Here is a 20,417-nt window from a genome sequence, read left to right as displayed (position 1 = left end):
GATCAGGGAAGCGGAACAGTGAGCAGGGCTTTGGAAAGGGGGCCTTGTTTTCAGGAGATGTTGGGGATGTGAGGGTGCAGAGCTGGGTGCCTGGAAGAGCAGAGGATAAGTCACTTGTGAAGGCCTGCAGCAGGGGCTGGAGGGGACGCCTGTGGAGGCTGCTGCTTCTGTGTCAGGTGTCCCTGTGGGGCACAGAACTGGCCATCAGAGGCAGGGGAGTGAGGACAGATTGGAGTAGGCAGCCATAGCTTCATCAGCTGCCACTTCACGTCACCTTCCACTGCATATCACCTTCCAAACATGCAAAATACCTGTAGCAGACCCTAACCTGGAACCATCCAGACAAGAGGATCTCAGGAAGCCTGGCTGTAGGACCTTACTGCAGTGGCCAACAGTGATTCCTCCTGGAACCACGGGAAGAGTGAGTCCAGACACATCAGGAACACCATCTGTTATGCTTGTGGGAGCCTTCCTTCCTCCTGCTCCAGTTCCAGTAACCTGAAGCCTATTTCACATGACTGTTCTATCACATTGGGTTCTTGGGGCACTCATCCTGTATCTTTTTTCCTCTGCCTGCTAGGCATTATCATGAGCGCTGTTCCCTGGTGTGTTGTAAACTTGTCTTCAGCCCTGCTTTTTCTGTGGGATTCCACAGAATTGTGGAAGCGTTGCTCCTAAGCAGCGTTTGGTGTACGTCTGCTGGGTGTCCGTGAGATTCCCAGCCCAAACATGATAATTCTTACCTTGGGGGCTTCCGTGCATAAGGAAGGTGTGTTTGGATCCCAAACATATGTGAGACTAGGCCCAGGGTTTCAGCATCTCAGGAGAGATTTTTGTTCTCATGCAGGGTCCAGGCAGAGATTGGCTTCCCATCATCATCCTGACGCATGAGTGGATTTTTTTTAACAGCTCAGTTTGATGTAGGGAATCTTAGTTCCAGCTTCTGCCTTGCACAGGCCCAAAGTAATTTCTTGTTTCTGTTCCAGTTAAATACAATATATAATAACTTACCCACTTCCTCCTGACTTCCCACTAAAATGAGAATGAAGTGGAAAAAAAAAAACCAAAATACAAAAGGATGGGAGATTGAAAGAGGAGGTGATGGAAACAAAAATATAAAAGGTGCAAAATAAATGGATGAGTGATAAGTAATGACACAGACTAGAAAAAAAAAAAAAGCTGCAATTTATGGCAGAAGTATGAGAAACCCCAAAGGCAGCCAAACAGAAGTGCAGATCCTTTGACAGTCTCTGGAATTCGAGCCATCAGGTGTCTCTGAAAGAAGAGCACTAGCCGAACATTTGCACAAGAAGTTGATGGGATCCCAGCCTCCTTCCTCCCCTGCACTGCCTAGTGAGGCCCCTTCCTACCCTTCCACAAGAGAAGATGGTGATGCACTTTCTGGAAAGTCAACCTTTCTGAAAACCTTTACTACAGGGACTCTGGGATCAGGAGTACCAGGCAAAGCTGGAAGAGGGGATGGGGAATGCCAGCCCAAAAACGGGTTAAGTGAAAGTGTAAGTATCGAAGAATGAGACCCATGGTTACTGCCCCAGCTGTCCTCTTAGGACACTGGCATCCAACGTGATGCACTCAGGTGTTCAGAAGATTCCATGCTGGGGCCTGCAAACATCCAAGACAAAGGACTTGCAGATGTTACATTGGCCAAATCCCCCATAGCAAAGCCCAGCAGCTAAGAAAGCCTGCCCACGCACACAGCACACGGCACTGTTAGCCTCCTGTGTCTTGCTCTTACATGTGAATGGATAGGCAAAAATGAGAAAATTGAGGAAAGCTCAACATGCATGACAGAGACCACACCCCCCTAACACACACAAAAACTGCCATTAATATTTTTAGAGAAATATTATAAGATTGGCAAAATGTAAAGCATCAGCAATACCAAGTATTAGTTGGGATATGGGGAGAGGAACTTTCCTACCCTGCTGGTGGGAGCATAAACCACTGCAGCCCTTTTTAAGAGCAATTTGGCAGTAGAGTCATCCCTCAGTATCCAAGGGGAATTGTTTCCAGCACCCCCACCCCGGCCCCCATAGATTCCCAAATTCACACACGCCCAAGTCCCTTACATAGTAACATGGTGTATTTGCATATAACCTATGCACATCCTCCCATTTATTTAAAATCATGTCTACATTACTTGCAATACTTAATACAATGTAAATGCTGTGTAAATAGTTGTTACACTGTATTGTTTTTCTGTTACCATTATTTTTTGTTGTACTGTTATTTTTATTTTTTTCAAATATTTGCACTCTGTGGTTGGTTGATTCCAAGGATGTGGAACCCGAGAATACAGAGGGCCAACTATGCATGATAGAGCTGAAGATTTAGGAACTCTGTGACCCAGCCCATTTCACTTATAGAAATCCAGGTACAGGGAGACTTTCTACAAGGAGACTGTAGAAAGATTTTTTTTTTTTTACTATACTATTTGTAAATATTGAAAAAGAGGAAACAATTGTCAACAGTAGGGGGATGGACAAATAATTTGCAATATAGAGTGGAATATTATATAGCTGCTAAAATTAATAAAGTTTATTTACATAATACGGGTATCTAAAAGTTGGATAAAAATGGCAAAGACTATGATATATATGTAAATTTTAATACCTATAAAATATATATTATTTGAGGATAATAGCAATAAGGGCTAACTTAAATAATAACACTTTGATACAGAGGCTATTATTACCATTTTACAGTTGAGGAAACTGAAGCACAGAGAGGCTAAGTAATCTGCCCAAGGCCACACAGCCAGTATGTAAGTAGTGAAAGGACAAAAAGTTCTTGGGAATATTAATAATCTTCAAAGGAAAGAAGCAGGATGGCGCGAAAACACGAGGCTTTATTTGTAACTTTATTTTTTTAGAGAGAGGATCTGGCTCTGTCATCACCCAGGATGGAGTGCAGTGGCAAGATCCTGGCTCACTGCAGCCTCAAACTCCTGGGTTCAAGTGATCCTCTCGACTCAGCCTCCCAAGTAGCTGGGACAACAGGCATGTGCCACCAAGTCTCACTCATTTTTTTCTCTTTTTTGTAGAGACTGAATCTCTCTGCTTTATCCAGGCTGGTCTTGAACTCCTTGGCTCAAATGATCCTTCTGCCTTGGCCTCTCAAAGTGCTGGGATTACAGGTGTGAGGCACTGTGCCCAGCCTTTTTTCTGTTTTGTTTTCTTAAAAGACATCTGGAGCAGTTGTGGCCAATCTGGATGTCTGTTACATTATCATGTTTTTAAAGACTCTTTTTTTTTTTAAGAGCAGTTTTAGATTCACAGCAAAATTGAGCAGAAGGTACAGAGCGTCCCACCTAGCCCTGCCTGCACACATGCACAGCCACCTCCATTATTAACATCCCCTACAGAGTGGTACACTGTTGTGATCAGTGCACCTACACTGGCACATCAGTATCACTCAAAGTCCACCGTATGGTTCCCTCTTGCTGTAGGACATTCTGTGGGTTTTGACAAATGTTTAATAATGAATGTAACCACTGTCACAGTGGACAGAATAGTTTTCTGCCCTAAACATTCTTGTGCCCCACCTATTTATTCCTCTCACGACCCTAACCCCTGGCAGCCACTGATTTTTTTGCTGTCTCCATCGTTTTCCATTTTCTAGGTCATATAGTTGACATCATATAATATGTAGCTTTTTCAAGGAAAAGTTGGCTTCTTTCCCTTAGCACTGTGCATTTAACTTCCTTCTGTGTCTTTTCATAGCTCATCTCCTTTTATCACTGAATAGTATTTCATTGTCAGGATACATTACATTTTAATCTTTATATGTTTAAATATTTTATAACTTAATGATTAAAACTCTAAGCTTGGGCACTCTCAGCCCATGGCTGACTACCCAGGGCTACAGGGCTAGTAGAGCCATAGATTCTGTGAATCAGTCTGTGTATTTTTCACTGGCCTTCCACTAAGCACCCTCTCCTTTACCATTCTGCATGTACTTTATCAGACATATAGTGTCTTCCTGCCTGTGATGCTGGGCCTGGGGTGCGGAAGGGGCAACACTGTGACCTTAGACAGGCAGTGCTGCGAACCAGAGCAAATTCAGAGGGCTGTCACTTCACCAACTGCATATTAGGTCTTCAGAGCTATGCTTCCAGCTCAGGGCAGGCATTTGGAAGGAAGATTTTGGAATCTTGCCTGAACATATTCATAATATAGTTTTCTTAGGTTGGGTTTTTTTCTGGGAATTTCAGTGTTATTTCCTTCAACATTGTTGTCATCTATGACTCAGAATTTAACAACTAATGCTTTTTTGTGTGGCTTTTATGTTGCAGGAAATCACAGTGAATCCTCTTATCTGCATTCTTGGAGGCAGGGCATCTGATAAATTAGTATTTTTGTTAATGCTGCTATGTGTCCCATATGCACAGAAATTTCAAAGAGTTCACAAAGTTGAATCTGGGGGTTTAGAGTTGGAAGGATATAATTTAGTACACTTTCCCCATTTTAAAAAATGAAGAAATTGAGGCTCAGATAGTGGAATAACATGTGCAAGACTACACAGCTCATTGCTCATGGAGTTGGGGGTAGGAAAAAGGGCTCCCTGTTCCCTATGTGTGTTTACTGCATCACAGAGAACAATAAAATAAACAGAAATCTATAGATCATGATTGAATTTCATTGGTTGATTGACAAGACTCCTGAATAGGGTTTTATATGTCTAAACCTCCACTTTGGATTGCAGTATTTGTGATATGTACTCAGCACACTAGCTGTAAAGCTTTTTAATGCTTTAAATAAAAGAAGCTCCTGAGGTGAAAGTTGGTGGTTTATAATATTATAGAGGTGTTTATACACCTGCCTTAGTTGTGTAAATATATATTTCATTGGGATCCTAGGTTTTCTTCATTTTCACTCAATGGGAAAGTCCCTATCCTGATGCTCTAGAATTGGATCAGAGGTATATATGTTATTTTTAAGCTTACAGGCCTTACTCCCATTGGGTGGGGGTTATTGGCAAGAGGCGTTTGATCATTTCCATTTAAGAAATTTAGGATTGCTCTGTCTTGTGTTTTTACAACAGTCCTAATCTGAAGTGGTTGGGTGATGGAAACTTCTAAGTGGGTAGGTGCTACAATTATATGATTTTTTCCCCATTGCACTCCTAATTCAATTATTCCTTAGTAGCCCATTTTTAATTACATTGCTGGAAAGGCAAATATGTGTTTTCTGCCAGAACGCTTAATGATTTTCATTAATATTAGGATTTAAAATTTACATATATAATAGTTATAAACAAGTGCAGTATTCCCTGTGACCGAAGAAGGTAGAAAAGTCTTACTTGAAATGGTTCCACAGAATCAAGTTTAGTAAACATGGGTATTTATTTTGACTTAAGTCTTCCAGAAAATACCTATTACAACAAAGAAATCATTAGCAAACTACCTATAAAACATGATCATATGTAAAACAAGAGAGTACCTTAATTTTGCTTTTATAACATGATTTATCTTGCAGTGTGTGAACTTAAATCTCCCTCCATGAGTGATTTCCTGTGGGGTCTGGAGAACTCTGGCTGGTTAAGGCACATTAAAGCCATAATGGATGCAGGAATCTTCATTGCAAAGGTATGCAATTGCAGAGAAAATAAATTAAGGGACAGATGAGCAAACCACTGACTTCAAAATGGGTATCCCTCTGCCATGGGCTTCCCTGTCCTAAGCTGCACTGCATTGGCTGGGTAGCCGGCTTTGTGGAGCTCCATATAATCTGTGCACTGAAGATGTGATTTTGCTAAAGAATATAGTGCTTAGCTGATAGTATGTCAGCACTGTGATCAAATGGTAGAATATTTCCAGAGTATTCTCTTCCATTAAGCTTAATCCTGGATGGAGAAAATAATTTTCTGTAGAATACAACCAAATGTGAGTTACTTCAGTGGTGGGGCTTAAGGCTTACATCCAATAGATCCTTCTTTTTAGTCATGGCATAAGCAAAAGTCACATTCTTGTAGCTGGAAGGTAGAGTCCATTCTGCCATAGGAAAATGTTGCAACTTCCATACAAGCTGTTTTAGAATGCAGTGTCTTTTGTGCTGTTAGCTTTTTTTACAAAAATAAACTCCTCAGATTTATACATAAAGAGAACCATACCTTCCCTGATGCCATGGTATGTTCTCCGTTTTGAGGTAATCATTTATTGAAGAAATCTTTATTTAGTGCCAGGTACTATTCTAGATTTTACAGATGCGACGTGAATAAGGCAGATGAAGTCTCTTCCCTCAGAGAGCTTACATTCTACTGTGGGAGACAGAGTTGTTGTTGTTGTTATTTTGAAAGGGAGTCTCGCTCTGTCACCCAGGCTGGAGTGCAGTGGCACGATCTCAGCTCACTGCAACCTCTGCCTCCCAGGTTGAAGCGATTCTTCTGTCTCAGCCTCCCAAGCAGCTGGGATTACTGGCACGCGCCACTATGCCCAGCTAAATTTTGTATTTTTAGTAGAGACGGGGTTTCACCATGTTGGTCAGACTGGTCACAAACTCCTGACCTCAGGTGATCCACCTGCCTCGGCCTCCCAAAGTGCTGGGATTACATGTGTGAGCCACTGCCCCCAGCTGACACAGGGTATTAATAAACTAATAAAACTAGAATTTTAGGCAGTGATAAATGCTATGATGAAATCTCTCCCATGTTTCGCAGCGTATGTTTCCTGCCAAGATGCTTAGCAAAAATTTATGTGCATTTGCAATAGCAAATAGATACTCTTCTTAGTGGAGATTTTCTGGTGTCATTTTTACTTTTGTTTTTTCTTCCTTTCCTCAAACTTGGACCCATTACTTGACTCTTACCTTTTATCTGTAACTTCAGAGATTTGTAACTTACAATTTTTTTGCCTTTTCCTTTTTGGAAATGGTTGGGGCCAGTAGCAACTCCAGAATTTCAGTAAGGGTTTTCACTCTGGGTTTTCACTCTGTGGAAACCCAGAGTGGAGGGAAGAGGGTTGAAGGTCCATTTGCATAGGACGAATGCTCATATTTAGTAAGTACATGTGCTTATTGGGGATGACTTGAGTGGTGGCTTCTGGATAGAATGGGAAGGGAAAGCTTTAGCTGCCAGCACCAGGCCATTCTGGCTCTGCTCTAATTAGGTAGGGCCCTAAATACATGAACGAACAAGTGTTTCGTTTTGGCTCTTTCTTTCTGTAGATATACAGTCAAACCTGGCTCTGATAGGTTCTGCCTTTTTACAGCCATTCTTTGTGACTCTTTGCGGATCGTGTGTTTTCTAGGCAGTTTCAGAGGAAGGGGCAAGTGTGCTTGTTCACTGTTCAGATGGCTGGGACAGGACTGCTCAGGTGTGCTCGGTGGCAAGCCTGCTGCTGGATCCGCACTACCGGACTCTGAAGGGCTTCATGGTGAGTGTGGCCACTGGGCCATTCCCACAGGCAGTGCCTTGACCATGGACCCCTGTTTTTGCAAGTACTGGCAGCTGCTGTTTTCTTGCCAGCATTATTTTTCTTTTAGTAGCTCAGCAAGATTAAAGGGGAAGAGATCAAATAGGCTTAGAATAAAGAGATGATTTTCTGGGACATTGAAACCATTTCAAGTCAATGCTACTGAATGACTTTTGGGGCAAATATAAAATATATTTGGTAGTTTGTAAGACAATTTTATACATCATTTGCTCATAAGTATTTCAAGTTTGAGGTAATGTGAATACATAACAGAAAACTTTTTGGAAAAAATATCTGTGGAAAAATTTTTCTATATTGTGTATGCCAGGAGTCCTTGGTAGGCAAACCTGTTTTCACTTCCAGGGTTTGTTTTTTAAGTAGTCCTTCAAACCCCTGGATGAGAATACTGAAAATTTCACAGCCTTTTGTTGTTGTTCTTTGCAAAATGACGAGTATATCCTGTAGAGTTTGAACTTTTTAGGTGGGCATCAAAACCTAACAAGTTGCTTTCACCTACAAAGTATTGTATAGTTGCCTGGGATGGTGAAGTTTTCACTAATCTGGTATAAGTTCCTTAAAATGAATTAACCTCTTAACCATGATTTGGTAGAAAGTGCTTCAGTGAATCATGAATCTGTGCTACAGAAGATGCTGACAAAGGAGTCCTAATGGGATATCTTTACTGCTGGGTCTTCATTATTGAGTAGTGTCAGCAACACCCTCAGACAAGAGCGAAGAGGCGGCCTCCCTCTCTGGGACGTCTTTCTTTTTTTGGAAGTGTCTGAGAACTTCCAATGACCTGTGATAGCACTGACACCTCGAAGTGATACTCCTGCTTCAGACCCCTGCTGGACTGAGGTCAGGAGGGCTGGATTCCTTCATTTGCATTTGGAGAGTGAAGAGGTTGCCAGTCACACACTGCCCTTAGGCTCTTCTCTTGCACACATCCTTTTCCACCATCAACTCATTCTCATTGTGCCCCATTAAACTTACAACCCAAAGAAAATGTCTCGAGTTGTCAAGAACAGACTTCAACCAGTCCATATTTCTTTGTAGGGGGAAATCTCTGGTCACTTTAGAGCACTGGGGATATTAATCAGAATATCCGTATTACTTGACTAAACATTTTTTAAAATCCAGGCTGGGTGCGGTGTGTAATACCAGCATTTTGGGAGGTTGAGGAAGGAGGATTGCTAGAGCCCCAGAGTTCGAGATCAGCCTGGGCAACATGGCGAGACCTCGTCTCTACAAAAAATTTTAAAAAATTAGCCAAGTAGAGCCCACCTGTGGTCCCAGCTACTTAGGCTGAGGTGGGAGGATTGCTTGAGCTCAGGAGGTCAAGCGTGTAGTGAGCCATGATTGCGTCAGTGCACTCCAGCCTATGTGGCTGAGTGAGATCCTGTCTCAAAAATAAGTTTTAAAATATAAGACAATACAAAATGTAAAATACAAAACCAAAACAAAATTTTAAAAATAATAATCTAGACTGCTTCAGACTTAGAAATTCATGTTAACCCTAATTTCAAAGCAGGGCTGAAGCTTCAAATATATGCCAAACCCCATCATTTTAGATTTCTTCTAATGTGTAGAGAAGATCACTGAAAAACTTACCAACTGTTTTTTGTAAAGAGGTTGGTAATTTACATTATACTGAGAGGCATCATCATCACACATTGCTTGAGATGGGGTTTGGAGTGGAGAGAGCTGGGCTGTGAAGTGGTGTCTGCTTCCTAGTAGCATGATCTTGGGCGAATATGAAACCTCTTTCCTTCAGTTTCCCTTTCTAAAAGAGTGAGAATACCATCCCACAGTTAAATGAGATCATACGTAAAGCAATGTGAACAGTGCCTGGCACATAGGAAGCATTCAGTGGGTGGGGTTCCTGCATTTTTATACATCCATTTACACTCACTGTTCCTATGGATGACCTTCAACTTTGCCCTTGCCATGTGCATCTCTGTATCAGTGGGTAATGCCTGTTCACGCATTTGCAGGTTGCTCGAGGATGGGGACTTCTGCAAGTGCCTCTAAATTCCTCATCATTATTGGTTGTGTGGTCTCTCATTTTTTGTTTGCTTCTCTCCATGACATTTATATTCTTTCTTGTGTAGGTATTAATTGAAAAGGACTGGATTTCCTTTGGTCATAAGTTTAATCACCGGTAAGTAATATTTAAGACTGTTGTTTTGAATGTTTAGAATAAAAGCACTATTTCTGAAATTTTCAATAGAATATTTAGGGGAAATATTCTTGTTTTTGAAGAGTTTGTGTCTTATTCAGAAAGCTAAAATTTTGTTGTATATGTCATATCATAGATAAATGAAGTTATAACTCTGATTCCTCTTGGTAACATCTGGGCAGAACTAACTAATGTTAAATTGTTCTAGAAGAGACAGAGAATGCTTGTTCATTAGTTGTCCTAGTGAGGATCAGCCCTCCCTTCCTCCTGCCATTCGCATGTGACTTACTAAATTATTCCATTTTAGAAGTCCAGAGATTCACTTTAGGCTGCAAGTTGTGAACTGCCTGTGGAACAGTTTCTCTTTGATCTTCTATAGTCCTAAGGCATTTGTATCAGAGTGCAGTTTGTCCCAGATGTCTCTGGAGAGGTGATGAAGGCTTCAGAGCCAGATATGTCCAAGTCCAGATCCAGGCCGTGGTATTTGCTGTCTGACCTTTGGTCTCTCATCTGTGGAATGGGGATGCCTTCTTTTCACAGGGTTGTAGCATGGATATAGGCCAGCTGCAGGACTGACCTGTGTAGTAGGCTTTCAATAACTACAAGCTATTGCTTTTGGAGCCACCAGCCTCCTTTTGTCAGTGTTGATGATGCCTGTACTGTGTTCTGGCGTTCTCTACTCTTTGAAGCTGTACTTAGTTTAGTCTTCGGTGATAAAATTTAAATGTAGGCAGCAAGTTTCGTTAGATAGTTTGATATATATATATTTTCAGATGTTTTACTGTGTTTTCTTAAAATTCTAAATGCATGCAACTGCTCAAGTATATTTTTGTAGTTTTTTGCTTTTAGCATGAATCGATCACTAATTCTGTGATTTTCAGAAAATCTATTTTTAAATTTTTTTCCAGGAAAGCATAGGAACTCCATTTACAAATGAGAAAATTAAAGCACTCAATTATTAGATAAACTTCTTAACATGGCATTATTTTCAGTTTGGGGTTCTATTAATATTATATGCTAGGCAGTTAGGATCTTCAAGATAGGAGACAGATGACAGAGAGAATATGGAAATGACTGAAGATCAGCTAGATAATTGTTAGATGACAAAAAATATATTAATATTAGGCAACCCTTTTTAAAGCTACTAAACATGAGAAACTGTAACATCTGAGAAGTTTCTAGACAATTTCCAATGTTCCCACTCTTGGGAAAACTCTGAAACTGATCATTGCTCATTTCTCTTCCTCAAGGTGATGATGCCTTACTAACATGAGGTTCTATATTGTTATTTTGTCTTTGGTGACACCAAAACATCCTTTTGGATTCTCTATAAAACTCACACAATAAAGGGCTAAGGAGTCATTTAAAAATCAATACACATTTGAGGAAGAAGATTCTGATGTGCTCTTTAAAAGCAAAACAAAGGCAGATAAATATACATGTGGAATCTGTGGTCACATGGAGATAAATCATGTGACAAGCTTTAACTGCTTTCAAAATGGGAATATTCCTGGCAACTTGGGAAACCACTATGTTTTCAAGTTGTTTTCTTCGTCACCAGGGAAACCGTGGCAAAAAATGGAAAAGGAGCCCTTAAAAGGTTGTTTTTGGACATTTCTTCTCCAAGTCCACCTTCATTTAAAAAGGTGACCAACATTTTATTTAGAAAGTTCTAATTGTATTTTAAGGGAAAATCAAAAAATTTTAAAAAAATAATGGCCTTTTCTGTGGAAAGTGAATTTTATTTCCTTGCACTAACACTTTCTGTGACTGATTTAACATGAACGACATCCCGTTCATATCCAGACCTTCAGACAAGAGTGGCTCTGGAATTTGAAGTGAAAAACGTACGTCGTTTCTACTTTTTTTTGTTATTGCGAGTTTGTAAGGTAAGATTTATTTAAGAACTAGGGTTGCTTTTATGATTGTGTTTGCATTTATGGCTTTCTAATTTAAAATAAATCTGCCTTAAAAGTCTCTAATGCTTTGTTTTATAGGTATGGCAATCTAGATGGTGATCCAAAAGAAATCTCTCCAGTTATTGACCAGTTCATTGAGTGTGTTTGGCAGTTAATGGAACAATTTCCCTGTGCCTTTGAGTTCAATGAGAGGTTTCTGATTCACATTCAACATCATATTTATTCCTGCCAGTTTGGAAACTTCCTATGTAACAGCCAGAAGGAGAGACGAGAACTCAAGTAAGTGTTTTGGTGTTTAACTTTTATTTAAAGGTTTTGACGACTGAGAATTTTAAATGGTCTTTCATAGTTTTGAAGACTTTTTTCATTTAGTTACATACCTATACTGACAGATTAAGGTTATTTTCTTTTTCCTGGCATCATTTCAGAAATACTTTAAATGTCATCAACTGACAGATACATACAGTTTCATTTTTTCCCTCAGTTTCTGCCTGATATACACAGACAGCTTGATAGACTTGATGCACGAATACCGAAAAGGGATTTTCTGGAGTCAGAAAAAGTGGTTTTTGCATTTAAAAGGAAAAGGTTAGATACCTTTGGTGGCTATGCTACCATAATAAAAATTGCAAATTTAATCGGGAAAGCAAATATAAAACTAAAGCCATGACTTACTCAGATTAAAACTGTATTGATTTATCCAAGGGTAAAAGTAGCTAAAATGTGGACTTTAAAATAAGTGATAGTAAAAAACTTAACAACGTGATTTAGGCAGTATAAATGAGAGAAGATTTTTTAAATTTTCATAAAATGAAATGATTTTAACTCTGGTGTATACAACATTATCAGATTTAATCTGGGGAATGATCAGTTCAAATGAAATGGACTCCAGTAGTTTTATACTGAGTTGAACATAAAGAAAATTAGTTTTTGTAGTGGATACTAGTTTGTTTTCTCTAAGGAAGCTCAAGTGTGATTTCTGGTAAATGGAGACGATTTAGAAGGAGCAGAGTGTATCCTTTAGGGTCACCTGTTTTCCTATACAGTTTTGTGGTTTCTTGTACCTGACTAGCCAATTCTAACTGTATCTGCTTGGGTCTGAATATGGCTTTTCCACTTACTAGCTATAGGACTTTGGGAAACCACTTTCTCTATTCCTCAGTTTCCTCATCTGTAAATTAGACATATCTCACAGCAATTCAGTGAGGATTAAATGAGAGAAAACATGTGAAACACTTAGAATTGTGTCTGACAAATTATAAATGTCCAATGACTATTTGGGGAAAACTTCCCCAAAAGAACAGCTTAAAACACACACACACAAAACAAACAAAGAAACCACTTAAAGGAATCGAACACCTTGTCAAGGCCAGTACAGATGGTGGTGAAGTTGAGATTATTACAGTGTTCTCCCTCTGTACCGTGAAGCCACCAAGATGATACATTTACCTGCTGTTGAACAGACACGTGGTTTTCAGGTTACAATTATTAGTTCCTTTCCCAGCTTTAATATAACATATCTACTATGTGTAAGCACCAAAATAGGTCATTTAGAGACTTATTTTCTTTATAAAACAGGATTCAAGAAAGAACATATTCATTATGGGCTCACCTGTGGAAGAATCGGGCCGACTACCTGAATCCTCTGTTTAGAGCTGATCACAGCCAGACTCAGGGAACCTTTCATCTCCCTACAGCACCATGCAACTTCATGTACAAGTATGTAAACCCTTGGGAACTTTGTAGCTATGGTATGAACTTGGATTTTGGTACCGTTTAACAATCAGAGGTCAAAATTTATGAAACACTGATCTTTGAGGCTTTTGTTGGACACAAAAGACACCAGTGGGAGATGCTTATTCAAGCATCTGATCTGGTATTTTTGCCAGTGTCTCCTCTGCCTCTTTATTCCTCCTAAATGTGGAATTTTCTTCAGGAGTTGATGTTTTATAATAATGATATCATAAAAGGTAAGTTCCAATTTTTTAAAAAGCAAATGAAAGAGAGTAACGCACATGCCTTAAGTCAAATGTGGAATCACAAGTTTCAACAGTGATTGTGACTTATAAGGTTGGAACAAAAGTAACTGTAGTTTTTGCCATTAGTTTAAGCAACAAAAAGGCAAAAACTGCAGTTACTTTTGCACCAACACAATACCTTGCCTTTTTGTCTCCAATGAATTAAGTCCTAGTGGAAATACTTCCCTTGTGGAAATTACGTTAAGAGTGTATGTATCAGGACAGGGAGAGCAGGGTGGCATCCTACAGGTTCTACTAGGTATGTGCTAGATACATATGTTTTTTCCCTTGGCTTCCTTGCTAGGCTTGTATAATATGAAAAAACTCAAAAGGTCAACGACAACCAAAAAATCTCACGCAGAATAAACAGAAACCCCATCTCTTTCTTCCTACTCACTCCCAACACAGACTTGATGGCTTTTCTTCCTGTATAGATTTCATTTCTCAAGGTTTTTTTCTTAATTATTTCAATCTAATTATTTCCTCAGAATTTATAGCAGAATATTCTATCATACTAAACAAAAGCCTCCATAGTGTGCGTAAAACAAGTTTTAAGAGCTGTTGAGATATGACCAATTGGATTGCAACTGATTTATTGTTAACAGCTAGTCAACACATATTTTATTAAGGATCAAACACTGTTCTGGGCACTGCAGATAAAACAATGACACCAAGTTCTTGGCCTCAAAGAACTTTACTTTTCTACATAAATAAAATAGTGGGTCTAAGCATAACTCTATGATAACACCATTTTTCTCATTTGCACTCCAGTATGCTTTTCTGTGGAGGATAAAAAGGGATTTATTGGTCAGGCGTGGTGGCTACCGCCCGTAATCCCAGCAGTTTGGGTGGCTGAGGCAGGTGGATTACTTGAGGTCAGGAGTTCGTGACCAACCTGACCAACATGGTGAAACCCCGTCTCTACTAAAAAATATATAAAATTAGCCGGATGTGGTGGTACATGCCTGTAATCCCAGCTACTTGGGAGGCTGAGGCAGGAGAATCACTTGAACCCGGGAGGTGGAGGTTGCAGTGAGCCAATATCACACCACTGCACTCTGGTTTGGGTGACAAGAGTGAAACTCTGTCATAAAATAAAAAGAGGGGTTTATTGCAAATGCATATGTCAACTTTTAGTGGTAGTGATAAAAAAGATAAAAGCTACAAGGTGAAGATTCCCTTTGTAACTGAAAGATTCTAAATATACAATTTCAAAGTTCAAAACTAAGAGCCATTTTCTTAAAAGAAAATGGTTACATGTGCTATTTCAATTTTAGAAAAATGTATTCTGTGTTTTCTAATTCATATATACAAGTAGACTTTTCATAAACTTACTCTCCCCAAAAGGCATTTACTGACCCAAGGAAAAAAACATCAACATGAAACTATTACCTTAAGCAGTGGCTTTTTTGAGGCTGAAATGTGCATTTGGTTATTATTAAGACTGTGGTATCACAGATAACTTAGAAAACTTGAGGATGTGGATTTTCAGATTGTGATGAGGTGGTAATGATGCTTTGCCGTCCTTTCCAGGTTTTGGAGTGGAATGTATAACCGCTTTGAAAAAGGGATGCAGCCCCGACAATCAGTTACAGATTACCTGATGGCAGTGAAGGAGGAAACTCAGCAGCTAGAGGAAGAACTAGAGGCCCTGGAAGAAGTAAGACATACTTGCTTTGTTAATCTATTTTCTGTGCTTATTTCTTGAAGAGCAAGTTTTCATGAAAGGCTCTTAAGAGTCAGTGCAACACAACCATTTCTCATGTTTAGCCAGTAGAACACCTGAAACACAACCCCATCCAGGTGAGGACTCAGATAACCGAAGCCCAAACCTAGGCATTTAATGCATTTCACACATCTGGCTTGTGGCTCAGTTCCGCAAATTTTTGGTTGTTCCTTATTTTTTGGTCAACTTTTTTGATTACTGTTATTTGGGAATAGTAAAATTAATTCTTTCTGGAAAAGTGTGAAAAAGTAAAAGAATAAAATCAAATATATGTACTTATAAAGATCTTTCTCCACTTTTAAAAATTAGGTAACTATTAATCTATAATTGGTAATAGGGGAGATTGACTATAAAGTCTATCTTTTGGCTTCTAATAACTTCCCTGTACTTGGACAGGGAGGTTATAATAAAATGCTTTTCCTAATTGAATAACTTTGTTTCCAGTGGTACTACTGTAGTTTATGAAAATCTTAGGATTCTGTTAGTCTATTCCAGCAGTCTGGCTCTTTAAAACTGGCTCTTCATTATTACAAAGTCAAAATTCCTTAGTCTAGCATTTGAGATTTTCTCTTTTCAACTTTATTTTCCATACTAACATTTAACAGTTTCTGCTGCTTATATACAATTTAGACTTTCCTACGTTTGTGTTTTTTCCTCCCCCTGTCCCTCCTCCTGCCAGGAATGCTTACTAGCCATCAGCAGAATGTCCAAGTTTAAATCTTTCACAGTCCTGTTAAAATGTTCCTTCCTCCCTGAAACTTACTCTGTTCTCTTCCTTCTAACTTCACCACGCCATCCCTCTTCAAGAACTTTTGCCTTTCTGAAATTCTTAACATTGCATGAACTCTGCCTTTTTCTGCTTCACTACTCCATGTTTCTTAGGGCTGAGTCTGTATTTATCTCTCTTCCTCACACTGCCCAGCACAGCACTTTTGCACATAACTGAAATGAATGCTTTTTGAATGACTACATAATACTTGATCTTATAACACCTCCTCTGCTAACTTCAAAACACGCAATCTGGTGAAATGTACTCTGAACCCAGGTGTTTGTGACATGAATGGAAAAACAAAATGTGGTATATCCATGTAATGGAATACTCTTCAGCCAGAAAAAGGAATGAAGTACTGATATATGCTATACCATGAGTGAACTCTGAGAACATAGGCTAAGTGAAAGAAGCCAGATACAAAAAGCCACATATTGTATGATTCCATTCAATTTATATAAAACATCTAAAGTAGGCAAATCCATAGAGATAGAAAGTTGATTAGTAGTAGCCAGGGGCTGTGGGGAGATAGGAATGGGGAATGACTGCTAATGAGTATGGGGTTTTCTTCTGGCAGGGTAGGTGATGACAGTATTTTACAATTACTAGTGCTCGTTGCACAACCTTGTGAATATAACTAAAAACCACTGAACTGTATACTTTAAAAGGGTGAGTTCCATGGTAAGTGAATTGTATCTCAGTGTAAAAGTCACATGATAAACACTTCATTCTTGATTTCTAAAAAATGTTTTTTGAGTTCATGGGATGAGAATCACCATGTGAAACCATGTAGGTATAGAAAGGAGGGAGACTAGGGCTCACTGGGTGCTTCAACTGTGCTATATTGTTTAAGATTATAGAAAACCTATGTCAAGGCAGGTATTATCCTTACATTAGAGATAAAGAAAGCAGGCCCCACAGGTTTTGTCCAAGGTCATAAAGCCCAGGTTTGAACTCACATCCCTCTGAGTCCCATGTTCTTAACATTATACCCACTTGGGAGGTAACAAATGCTAAAGGCATGCATATATAGAAAAAGATAAATTATTCATGATTTTTTCCCCTGAAATTGTTATTTCTTTCTTAGAGGCTGGAAAAAATTCAAAAGGTCCAGTTAAATTGCACTAAGGTGAAGAGTAAGCAAAGTGAGCCCAGCAAGCACTCAGGGTTTTCTACCTCAGACAACAGCATAGCCAACACTCCCCAGGATTACAGTGGGAATATGAAATCATTTCCATCCCGGAGCCCTTCACAAGGCGATGAAGATTCTGCTCTGATTCTAACCCAAGACAATTTGAAAAGTTCAGATCCAGATCTGTCAGCCAACAGTGACCAAGAGTCCGGGGTGGAGGACTTGAGCTGTCGGTCTCCAAGTGGTGGTGAGCATGCACCAAGTGAAGACAGTGGCAAGGACCGCGATTCTGATGAAGCCGTGTTTCTCACTGCCTGAAGTTTCCCTTTGGAGTCCCAAAGTAAAGGACACACAAGCAACACTTCCAAAAAGAAGGGAACAAGGTAGTTTATCATAAAAACAACAAATGGTACATGTCATTGAGAACTATTTTAATGCAGCCATGAAAAGGGAAAAAAGTGCCCAGTTCTTGATTTCTTAGATACTGAAGAAGATGTAGTCATTTTATTTATCAAATATAAGGAAAATTATTCACCATTTTGAAGCTCATCCTAGACTATGAAAATTTTATTCACTGCAGAGCAATTACTTCTGTCATTACCTGAAGTGATCAGTATATATCTTCCTTGTCATAGCATGCATCTCTCAAAAAGCCTCCACTCCTTTCCCTCACATCTGTGATCATCATCAATCTTATGATTCACTTCCAGATGCATATTTTGTGTTTTCTAAAGCATCTGACGTTATCTTCCTTTCTGACCCTCTTACACGTATTTCTAAAAACAGGCACATTGTTGAGATGGACCCTTTTCGGTTAATAGATATATTCCTAAGGAGCTTTTAATTGCTTATCTTTCAGGAATAATCATCACTTTAACTTTTCCTGAGATCATATATTTTGAATTGTTAGAATAATTGTGTTGCCTTTCTCTGAGATCTATAGTCTGTTTCTCCTCATTATTTAAAAATGTTAAACCTTGTATCTCACTTTTTCTCTAACACTAATTTAATAGCTAACAAGGTAGAAGCAGCATTCATTCTCTTGGTCTTGTATATGAATTTAAGTATTAGCTTTCTCATAATAACCTTTTATTACTATTGTAGAGACTACACTACCAACAGTGTGGGCCAGCCACCAGCCTGATCTCAAAGTATAACATTATAAAGTTAGTAGGATAAAACATATGTGAGGGAAAATCCAGTTTCAAAGAACCAGAGAATTGGGTTGTCATGTCTGTTTAATGAAGGGAATAGGTTTTGTAATCTATTATTTTAGAAATTACGTAACTCGCTAACATGGTTTAATTAACATTAGTAACATCTCATGACCACTGACTGCTGAAAGTTCTGAAAAGAATTTTTTTTTTTGTAAAACTGCACATTTGAGGGAGAGTTCCTCCTCTGTCCTATGAGTAAAAAAAACACTTCACTAGGCGACCTAAATGAAACTTCGTGGGGAAAAGTGGCCATGTTTGGACAGAAATAAATGGTATTCACACTGTATGGTTTTAATATATTAGTACATTCTAGAATGTAAAGGATTAATTTAAACTTTACAATTTACATTAATATTTTGAGTATGTGAATTTTTTTTATGGAAGAATATTACATTTCGCTGAAATGACGACAAAGAGGGCAAGAAAGCAACACTGCTAATCTCTCTAGTATGAAAGATTTGGAGGGAGTGCTGCAATATATATAAATGAAAAAATGTAATTGTGTTCATCATATTTAAAAATAGAATATATTAGAGAACTGTGATATAAAAGTACTGTTAATGTAAAAAAATAAAGCAAGTGGAATTCTTTTAGAATATAAAATTTGGGCATTCTCTGCTGAGCAGTTCCCAAATTAAGTACAAGGAATGTTTATTCATTTTCTGCAATATACTGTATGTAGTAGGGAATACCTTGCTAAAAGGAAACTTAGGATATAGTGGTAATGGCTTTCACATTTTTATAACATAACTCACTTCACAACCTTCCTGGAGCTGTCCACTCTTAGAAACTCTGTTGCCTAATATTGAGGATGCAGCTTTAATTTCTTCCATGTGGCAATGTATGTCTATAAAAACAATAAAAAATTTTTTAAAAATGACAGAGTATCTATGCCAAACAGCACTATGCATTTATTTGAAAAGCAAATAGTATAAATATTTGATGTTTTAAAATGCAGTTTTTTAATATGACATCTTCTACATCAGAGTCATAAACTTTTAGTCCCCTCAACTTTTTTACAAGACATTATAATTTATGTAACATGTTTGTCTACTTATTAGAAGTTAACCTAGCACTGAGATTTATATAAAATGTTGCATTTATTGCTTATTAAAACTTTACTTTCACAGATTCTTCAAAGAGCATGGCTAACCCAACGAGACTAAAATATCGAATAATCAAACATTTATCAGGAAGTGTTATATTGAGAGCAGTGGTTTAAAGCATAGGGAATAATCCAGTATAAAGTTGATTTGAGGCATATTACTTCCCAATTAGTAATATTTAGAACGCAAGTATTTTTTAAATTTGATGTTAAATGAGTAAGAATTTTGACCATGACCCAGCAAATCAGTAACTGAACTTTCTATAGAATGGAAGGTGACGATCGAGACAGAAACCATAGAATAAATTTTTATTATTTAAGAGCACATTAGTTTACTTTCTTCTAAAAATGAATCTGAGCTGTCCTTCAATTTAAGCATATATATGTGTCATGCACCCTCTATTCTGATATAAATTTCCTAGTCTCAATTTATGCCTAGAAATTTCTTTCAACTTTGAAGTGGGTCTCTTTAGTTTATATCTCACTGATTTAGAATTTTCTTCTATTTTGAGATACTAACCTTTAAATTTCTTCCTATGACAAATTCCTACACTGATTAGTAACTCCTAAGTATTCCTCTCTAATTCTGATTTCCATCTCATTTTTCCCGTGGCACTGCTTCTCCAATGTGGCCAATTCATAAGAAAAAATATATAGCCATAAAATTAGAAAAAATGGTCACTTAATCTGTTGCAAAAACAGAACCCACATTCACACGGGCATATTCAAATGCAGATTCTTTTCATCCTGGGTGACATATATAACCTTTATGTGAACTGATTTATCTATTTGTTAAATGCAGATAATTGTGATCTAACTCCTCTGTTTAATGACTGGGTTGTAACAAGGTTATCTAATGAATGAATTTTGAAGGAGAACCTAAGCTATGTTAACTGGTATAGAATGAAACTGGAATAATA

The 20,417-nt window shown here is 38.4% G+C and overlaps 1 protein-coding gene across 3 annotated transcripts in view; it reads left to right on the top strand.

Annotated features, from left to right (window-relative positions):
- The window catches only part of MTMR7 (myotubularin related protein 7), a 117,148-nt gene extending 97,879 nt beyond the window's left edge, over nt 1-19,269 (top strand). For all 3 annotated transcript variants that reach the window (XM_017867203.1, XM_017867205.1, XM_017867204.1), the window contains 7 exons: nt 5,499-5,608; nt 7,268-7,393; nt 9,544-9,593; nt 11,609-11,809; nt 13,109-13,249; nt 15,082-15,208; nt 17,131-19,269. In XM_017867203.1, coding sequence (XP_017722692.1) covers nt 5,499-5,608; nt 7,268-7,393; nt 9,544-9,593; nt 11,609-11,809; nt 13,109-13,249; nt 15,082-15,208; nt 17,131-17,493 — 1,118 coding nt within the window. In that variant the 3' untranslated portion in view covers nt 17,494-19,269. The remainder of the gene's footprint in view (nt 1-5,498; nt 5,609-7,267; nt 7,394-9,543; nt 9,594-11,608; nt 11,810-13,108; nt 13,250-15,081; nt 15,209-17,130) is intronic.
- Nucleotides 19,270-20,417: the final 1,148 nt, after the last annotated feature.

The sequence above is a fragment of the Rhinopithecus bieti genome, unplaced genomic scaffold (assembly GCF_001698545.2).
Source record: "Rhinopithecus bieti isolate Rb0 unplaced genomic scaffold, ASM169854v2 scaffold_2888, whole genome shotgun sequence".
Classification (NCBI taxonomy): domain Eukaryota; kingdom Metazoa; phylum Chordata; class Mammalia; order Primates; family Cercopithecidae; genus Rhinopithecus; species Rhinopithecus bieti.
The sequence above is the reverse complement of the archived record's forward strand: the minus strand, read 5'-3'. Positions and strand labels throughout refer to the sequence as shown.